Source organism: Rhineura floridana, chromosome 20, assembly GCF_030035675.1.
Source record: "Rhineura floridana isolate rRhiFlo1 chromosome 20, rRhiFlo1.hap2, whole genome shotgun sequence".
Classification (NCBI taxonomy): domain Eukaryota; kingdom Metazoa; phylum Chordata; class Lepidosauria; order Squamata; family Rhineuridae; genus Rhineura; species Rhineura floridana.
Window position 1 is genome coordinate 16,403,396 of NC_084499.1, and position 9,152 is coordinate 16,412,547.

The following is a 9,152-nucleotide window of genomic DNA, read 5'->3' on the forward strand; positions in this document are numbered from 1 at the left end:
AAACTCCAAGGCACTCTAAATTACACAATCTATGTCAATTATGTAGTGGGTTGTCTCATTCTACTGTTGTGCATAGGAGTTATGCAAGCCCTTAAGCCTTCACCACTAGCAATCTCATTTGGCCGCATCCCTGTCTTCTGAGATGTGAGCTGGCATTTGTCTTTCAATGATACCTCTCCAGCCGTGAGCACCATAGACTTTTCTGTTTATCCATTTTTATCCCACCTTTCCCTCCAGGAGTCCAAGGTGACATACATAATTTCCCCTCTCATTTTATCCTCACAACAGCCCTGTGAGGTAGGCTAGTCTGAGAGACGGACTGGCCCAAGGTCACCCAATGAGCTTCATGGTTGAGCGGGGGTTTGAACCCTGATCTTCCAGCTCCTAGTCCAGCGTTCTTAACCGCTCCGCCAACCATACTCTGAAAGCTGAGAGTCGCTTCATTCTGAGTATCCCTGTCTGGGAAGGCTCCTAACTCCAGAAAAAGGATTGCCCTTGATCTGAGCCATGTTAAGAGTTAATATCAAAGAGGGCTGTCTTGCTAGAGAGAACGCACAGTGATAAGCATGAACAGGTGCAGGCACATGGCTGTGTGTACACACCCCTCTGCTTTCATTGACAACCACGGCGCCTCCCTGCTCCGCCCTCCACAAACTAAATCACGTTTCCAGCTGCGGTGGCTGGTGGCTAGGTAAGTGGTAGGGGCTTATGGGTCAAAAGAAGGTTGGGAGTGTGGCCGAATGTGGGTGGGCCTGGGTACAGTGGGTCTGAGGGTGGAGCAAGACTGGGCAAGTGAAGTTGGATTGCAGAAATCGGGGCTATCAAAGTGGACCTGGCAGGTGCCAGCCCATTGGCTGGAACAACATTTCAACAAGGATGGCAAAATGATAGTACTGCTAAAGTACTAACAGCACTGCCCCCTCCTTCCAGTTATGGGTCGTGGCAGGCTTAAGCTTGCGGAGGGGGGAGCGTATGTTACCTCTGAGATGTGCAAGAGGTTCCTGTGCCTTTTTAATATCTGCAGAGAAGAGGGTACTTTTATGTATGCAGTCTTCATCTCTGCACTGTCTCCTGCTGTTAAAGGCACAAGAGCAACCCTCCTCTTCCACCCAGCCTAGACGTTTATGGGCTGCTGTGCGTTTCCATCCATGGTTATGGAAAGGTGCTCACGTGTGCTCAGAGGCACATCTCTGATGCAACCACAAACATTCTGGGGCCACACCCTGCGAAGGCTTGGCTCAATTTACAGTTTGCTGTGTGCGTGCGTCTGGTCTTTCGCCAGTTGCTTCTCAGTGTTACAGCTTCCATGCCTTGCCTATATGTGCATGTGTGTATACACAGATACACCTGTTTTCCTGCTCGTCTGCCTTTTAACGCTTGGCCCACAAGATTATGGCAAGCAAAGGTTTTCCTGGCGCAAAGATAAAACCAACGGGAAAAGCTGCAACAATTTCTGGGTGTCGGAGGGTTGTCAAAAGGCACAAGAGCACCTTTAGGGTGGGTGATTCTGTCTGGCCTTTTACTGCTCATAAAGCAAAGGGGATTTTTTTGTCTATATTTTTCCCTCCGAATTTCCTGTTCCACGGAACTAGGCTGCCCTTCTGAGCTAAAGTGGTTGGCCAGTTCCTCCTTCCTTGTTCCTCTTAGCGACGGTGTTTGAAGATGCGTTTCAGAGTACAGTTCCTTGTTCACGAACTGCTTTGCTAAACTTCCCCTTGCCCCCACCCTACCCCTGTGGGGGCCCATGTTTCCATTTCTAATTACTGTGTGATACTCGCAATTTTTGGCAAAGTTGGGGGGTTGCAGCGTATGGGAAGCGGAGGGCTAACGCTTCCTTTCCTAACTGTGACCCCCTCAAAAGCATCTCCCTCCTATGGCCGCCTGTTATTTATTTATTTATATTATTTATTTGTTAAATTTCTATACCGCCCAACTAGCATAGCTCTCCGGGCGGTGTACAACAGAAAAAAATATAAATATATACAATAAAATCCTATAATTCAGTGCGAGGAACACGTAAGTAAAAATCCACAGATCTGTTAGTCTTGGGCTCATGCATAGCTTCCCCCAAAGAACCCTGGGAAGGATCCCCTCGCAGAGCTACAACTTCCAGCACCCTTAACAAACTACAGTTCCCAGGATTCTCGGGGGGGGAGTCATGTGGTGGACACATACAGTGCATATGCTGCCTTGAAGACAGGCTTCAAGGGTTCCAGTCAAAGGTTGCTTTCAAGGCCAATTTCTGCACGGGGCAGAGCAGAGGGGAGGCTGTGGGGCAGATGGAGGAAAGCCCCAGAAAGCCACATCCAGCCCCTAGGCCTGCAGTGTCCATGGAGTATTTGTTTATTTATTATTTCCTACCCCCTCCTTCCTCCCAAAGGGGACCCAGTACAATACTGTACTATTATTATCATTGTTGTTGTTATTATTAATTATTAATTATTTGATATATATCCCGCCCTTCCTCCCAGCAGGAGCCCAGGGCAGCAAACAAAAGCACCAAAACCATTAAAACGTAAAAACAAACTTTAAAACACATTCAAACAAAACATCTTCAAAAACGTTACTTAAAAAAAGCTTTCAAAACATCTAAGATCAACAACATTTTTAAAAGAAGGTTTAAGAACATATTAAAAAGCAATTCCAACACAGACGCAGACTGGGCCAGGTCTCAAAAGGCTTGTTGAAAGAGGAAAGTCTTCAGCAGATGCCGAAAAGGTAGCAAGAGATGGCGCCTGCCTAATATTTAAGGGTGGGGAATTCCACAGGGTAGGTGCCGCCACACTAGAGGTCCGTTTCCTATGTTGTGCACAATGGACCTCTTGATAAGATGGTGTCTGCAGGAGGCCCTCACCTGCAGAGCGCAGTGATCGACTGGGTATACAAGAGATAAGACTGTCTTTCAGGTATCCTGGTCCCAAACTGTATAGGGCTTCGCTTTGTACACCAAAACTAGAAGCTTGAACTTGGCCCGGTACCAAATGGGCAGCCAGTACCAGATGAACAAACAGTCCGAATGGGCAGAAGGCAGTTTTTGGTGCTCCTATGAGAGTCAGTGTGATGTAGCGGTTACAGTGTCGGACTGGGACCTGGGACGCCACGGTTCAAATTCCCACTCGGCCACAAAGCTGCTTGGGTGACCTCGGGGCCAGTCGCTGCCTTTCAGCCTAACCTACCTCATAGGGTTGTTGTGAGGATAAAATCGGGAGGGGGAAAAACCATGTTTACGCCACCTTAGGCTCCTTGGAGGAAAGGCGGGATATAAATGTAACAAACAAACAAAATATTCTGTTGTGTTGCTAACGGGCCCTGCCCTTGCCCTCTTCCCAGGTGTTGTGAGCTGTGCCGACCCAAGAGCAGAGTTAAAGAAATTCCCTCAAAAGGACTGAGAAGTTCAAGAAGGGCGCCAAGGGCATCCACCCACCCCACATCTCCTGGAAAACGAAATGGCTGGCTTGGCAGTCGCTGGAGATTTCTCATTTCAGAGTCAGCAAGATCAAACCACTGAAGTGGAAGAACAAGCCCGTGCAAGCCTTGCTTTCGGGAAGGGACAAAGGACAGTCCTGCTGGAAGAGTTTTTGGGATTTCCCTTACGGCTAGCAGAGAAGCAGGAACCAGCAGAAAGGGGAATGCTTTGCGGCTTGGCAGCCCAACCGTGGAGGGCGCAACAGGCTGCAGCAACCCCAGCCTGGGACAACCTACACATCCCTCAGTTGACCCAGAGGGACGATATTGAGGCCTACTTGGCCACGTTTGAGCGGGTGGCCGAGGCCTGTCAGTGGCCACGGGAAGAGTGGGCTTCTCGGCTTGTGCCGGCCCTTAGTGGAAAAACTCAAGAGGCCTGTTGTTCTGTGGGTGTCTGTGAGGGAAAGGACTACGAGAAGCTGAAGGCAGCCATCTTGAAAAGCTTCAACATCACTGCTGAGGCGCAACGCCGGCGCTTCAGGCAGTTCCGCTACCAGGAGGCCCAGCATCCTCTGGAGGTTTGCATGCAACTCCAGGCGCTGTGCTACCAGTGGCTGAAGCCGGAGAGACACGCAAAAGAGCGGATCCTAGAATTGCTGGTTCTGGAGCAGTTCTTGACCATTTTACCAGGCAAATTCCAGAAGTGGGTCCACGAACAAAACCCCGAGACATGTCTGCAAGCAGTCGCCTTGGTGGAAGATTTCTTGCAGACGCATCAAGAGGCAAAGGTGCGAGAGGAACAGGTGAGAGAATGGAGAAACAGCTTTCGATTTGGTGCACGTGATTGCACACGTCAGGGATAGACGAACCCGTCAGTTTTAATTTAGGGGAAAGGACTGCAGCTCAGAATCATGAGGACTAGAGTCTTCGCTTGTTTAGACAGACAAATGATTCTGTGACAGAGCATCTGCTTTGCGTGCAGGCGGTCCCAGGTTCCATCCCCGGCATCTCTAGGTAGGGCTGGGAATCTCCCCAGTCTGAAAGTCTGGAGTGCTGCTGCCAGTCAGTGCAGACAATATTGAGCTAGATAGACCACCATCCTAACTTCGTATAAGGCAGGTTGGTATGTTCCTATGATTTCTTTCAGTTTAAGTTCGGTGCTCCCCATTTGCACCCGTTGCCTCCCACACTTGATTCCACGAGACAATTCCCATTGCAGCTCAGAGGGGTGGGGGTCACATTGGGAAATAAGCAGGAGGAAATGTGCTAAACGTTCCCCGTGCGCACGCGCACACAATCCAGATTCAGACTGTGGGCCCTGCAGCTGCTTTGGGGAAAAGTAAAATGCAATGGCAGATCTAAACGTAGGGTTCCCCTGCAGAATGTGCTTTGCTCAGTTCTAAGCAAGTAGGGTGCAAATCTGCATCCTTCAGTGTTCCTTTTGTGGTGGTTGTGGTGGCTGCAGGGTTAAGGGGAATTGACCCTTTGGGCAAGGGATGGTCGGATCTGTCTGTTTTGGTGCTCTTCGCTTTTCACTTTTCCAAGCTGAAATTTGGTTGTCCGGATTTCTGCAGCAATTTGCGATTTAAATTTCTTCTAACACACACATTTTTGCATGCAGATTTGACCTAGGCACACATTTTTGCGAACAGTTTTGCCTAATATAATCCCTTTGATTTTTTTGCACGCCATTTTCACTCACATGTTCATTTTTATGCACCCTTTCCCCTCATACGTGCATTTTTGCAAACTTTCTTTGGTTAGAGAACTGTACGGCAACATTTGGATCAGTGCAGATTTCGACAGACGGCTGCATTTCAATTTTCGCATTGTTTTGGAAAGTGCAAATTTGACAGATTCAGCTTTAAATGCGAACTGAATTGAATTTCTCCCTCGTTCCTGTTCTGGACACACACAGCCATCTTGGACATAGTACTCTTTTTTTCTTCTTCCAGGGACTGGTTGCAGATATGCTGGAGCAAAAGCCAGCAGAAGTGAATCAGAGTTTTGACTCCCAGGAGGTAGCAGAGCTAAACAGTGATTTGGACAATTACTTGCAAGGTAAGAAGCTGTCCGAGCTGTGGATTTAGGACGTGATCACTTTTCTGGTCTGCCTTCATCTTAGATTTCCTTGCCTGCCTGGCGTCAGAAATGTTAGGAATGTGGAGCTCAGATAATCTTCTCATCCGGTGGGAAGGAAGTACCATTCTCCAGTTTCCCTCAAGATAAACTATCTACACAAACGTTCCAGAGTTCAGCCAAAACGGATTTGCTCTTCAAAATCCCTTCTTACGCAGCCCTTGTAAAGCAATCCTGTGAATGTTTAACCTGACATAAGTCCAGCCGTGTGCAATGGGGCTTACTCACTACTACGTATGTTTGGGATCCCAGCCTTTAGGTTGGATATTATCCAAATATTCAATATCTGTGTTTGAAATCCATGATGTTTGATTTCCGCCTTTTGACGCTTTGATGTTTCATTCCAATTATTTGATATTTGAACATTGATAGGTGACATTATTCAGTAGCTGACGCACAATTGTATTAGGCTGCAGGCCTAACCATATCTACTCAGGAGTGCCAGTATAATGGTTAGAGTGCCAGCCTAGGACCTGAGAGACCAGGGTTCAAATTTCTCCTAATATAATGCATTTTTGTATGCTATTTTTACTAATATATTCATTTTATGCACATTTCTCCCTAATATATGCATTTTTGTAAATGTTGTTTGGTTGGAGAATTGCATGGAAAATTTGGAAAAATGCAAATGTCAAAGGATGGCCATTTTTCAGTTCTCACAGTGTTTTGGAAAGTGTGAATTTGAAATGCGAACTGAATTGAATTTCTCAGCCATCCCTAGACCTGGAAGAAACAGGTTAAAATCCCCATTCAGCTATGAAGTCCGCTGGGTAGCCTTGGATCAGTCACTGTCTCTCAGCCTAACCTACCTCACAGGGTTGTTGTGAGGATAAAATCAGGTGGGGGAGAACCATGTTTGCACACCGCCTTGAGCTCCTGGGAGGAAAGGTGCGATAGAAATGTAATAAACAAAAGTCCCATTGAATTCAATGGGTCTTATTCCCAAGTGGGATTAAGATTGCAAATTTAGTATTTTATACTTTACATGCAGTGGTATTTAGGATTTCATAATATATGATAGTTAATATGTTAGTGTTTAGTATTTAATATTAAAATAATAATGGGCTGTATCCATGGTTAGTCCTTCAGAGAGCAGACCCACTGAAATTGATGCACATAACTAACTTAGGTACATTAATTTCAGTGGATCTACTCTTAGTGGAACATACTTGGATACAACTCAGATATTTTGTTTGATAGCTGACTATAATGGTTTTTAATGTGCAATGACTGACATGCAATTATATTTAATATTTCACAATATATTAGAGATGACATGCAGTGATGTTTGTGTTTGATACTCTGACTTTTTAGTATCTATGATAGATAACATGCAATGGTATTTAATACTTGATAAATGGCATGCAATCGTATTTAGTATCTGACTGTATATCAGAAGTTGATACTTGACATGCAGTAAGATTTAGTAGTTGACACCGTATGCTAGATGACATACAATGGTATTTGGTGGGCAATAGTATTCAACAACATAGGGTGGCTGAGATCTTATTGCAGCTTGTATTCTATGCCTGCTGAGTTCAAAGCAATTGAGAGTTGCCAGTAAGCCTAAATTGCTCACTACCTCCAACTCTTGCATTACCTTTCTCCCAGTGATTATTACTCATTGCTTTTCAGGACAGGGAATAAGCTGAAGCATAGCTTGTTTTTTCCCCTGCAGGTAGCAAGATGATCCTCACTGAGGTTCTTGGGGATGAGAGTAGTCACTCCGAAGAGACGCCGTACCAGTGTCCCAAATGCAGGTGGGAATTCAGCGACGCTTCAGCCCTTCACCAGCATCTCAAGAGCCACATGGCCGAGAAACGGTACCAGTGCACCGAGTGTGAGATGCGCTTCCGGCAGAGCTCGGACCTCATCAAGCACCAGAGAATTCACACGGGGGAGAAGCCTTACCAGTGCCAGGAGTGTGGGAAGACCTTCAGCCTGTGCTCGGCTCTGTACCGCCACCACCGGGGACACTCCGGGGAGAAACCTTTTAAGTGCAAGGAATGTGGGAAAGGCTTCACGCGGAACTCTAGTTTAGCACAGCACCACCGACTCCATAAACGCTAGCACCTGGCTCACAGACTGGATTGAAACAGCAGGTGCTATGGTGTGGGTGTTGGATGTCCCTAAGGATTGTGTCTTAAATCAATGACTGCATGTCACAAAACACAGAAACTGGTGCAGAGTTGAACACCCTGAGATTCTTTTTTTGAATGTTCAAAATGAAACAAGTTTCTAGTCCTCAAGGCTGAGAGAAAGACAACAAAGCTGGGATGATGTGGGTGCTTGGCCTGATGAAGTCTGGGACTTAAGTGGCTTGCGTAGCTCTTTGGGAGGGAGGAGCGTTGGAGTAGCTGCTTGGCATGTAGAAGGTCCAAAGCTCAGTCCTTGGCATCCCCAGTTTAAAAGGGTCAAATCAGCAGATGAAGGGAACGACTGCTTGAAACTCTGGAGTGTCAAGGTAGATAATAATAGATGGATAAATAGCCTGACCTGGTATAGTGCCCTATGTTCCCGTGGCCAGCAGAAATCATGTGAAATAAACGCATTTCATTTTTGTTTTACCAAGAAGTCCATTGCTTGTTTATTTTTTGACATTAATGTAGAATTGCCTTTCCAACCTTAAGGCAGCTTACAGGCCCAATGATAAAAACAATACATGCATCATGTATGAAGGTGTGCCTCTTCACCCTGGCTTTTGACGCTTGAGATGTATATTTTTAGGACCCTTTCTAGTTGTGAATGTAATTTGCTTTAAACTGTTTTTAATGTGGTGTATTTTGTGTTGTTGTGACCCACCCTGGGACCTACCGGTGAACAGCGAGTAGTAGTAGTAGTAGTAATAATAGTTGTTTTTGTTGTACAAGGGTGGGGAACTTCACTCTCAGGAGCCAGATGCAGCCTTGTAAACCTCTCTGTCCAGCCTTTGGGACTCTCCATAGGCCACACCCCTTCCCAGGCCACACCCCTCCACAGCCCTGCTCTGCACCCTCCTTGAGTGCTTTTGCCTGGCTGGGCTGTATCCCTGATGATCCCTCTTGCTGGCCCAGATGGAGAGAGAGGCCTGTGGCGTGTGTACATATGGAAACCTCCAATTTTATTTTATTTATTTTTGCACGGCTGAAACAAAGCCATGTCCAAATGTCACACTGATCGCCCTGCCCGCTTTGCCCCTAGACCTGCCCATCGCTGCCATGCAGCCCCTGGAAGGTTCCCTTCTGGGGAGTGCGGCCCTTGGGCTGGCAAAAGGCTCCCCATCTCTGTAATAAAATAATAAATGAGTGCCTGTTACTAAGAACAGAAGCAGGTGAAAATGAAAGCGCAGAAGCAGCAGCGGTCGTCACTACCAAACGATTCTAGCTTAAAAAGCCTTTCATTAAATTTTCAAGCTCTCACAAATGAACTTGAAAGACTCGTCATCACCTCATTCACTCGCCAGAGCAAGGAGGATCTATTCTGCAATGGCATTGTGCTCCCATGCCATTTCCCCTCCACTGTGCCATGGAGCTCAGGACCGGATCCAGCTGGACAGGCTGGGCTAAGGTCAAGCATCTTTTGCTCGTGGGTGCTGCGGTGTCCAGTTTAGCGTCCGACAGACGGCCCGG

General features: G+C 46.7%; 1 protein-coding gene across 2 annotated transcripts; it reads left to right on the forward strand.

Annotated features, from left to right (window-relative positions):
* The first annotated feature begins 584 nt into the window (after positions 1-584).
* LOC133373777 (zinc finger and SCAN domain-containing protein 31-like) lies at positions 585-8,213 on the forward strand. Of its 2 annotated transcripts, none has more exons than XM_061603968.1 (4): positions 585-691; positions 3,331-4,208; positions 5,361-5,466; positions 7,223-8,213. In XM_061603968.1, exons 2-4 carry the CDS (start codon positions 3,447-3,449, stop codon positions 7,612-7,614), a joined length of 1,260 nt encoding a protein of 419 aa, XP_061459952.1. In that variant the 5' UTR covers positions 585-691; positions 3,331-3,446; the 3' UTR covers positions 7,615-8,213. The 2 variants fall into 2 exon arrangements, with proteins under 2 accessions (XP_061459952.1, XP_061459953.1); XM_061603969.1 differs by lacking the exon at positions 585-691 and adding an exon at positions 1,311-1,497.
* Positions 8,214-9,152: the final 939 nt, after the last annotated feature.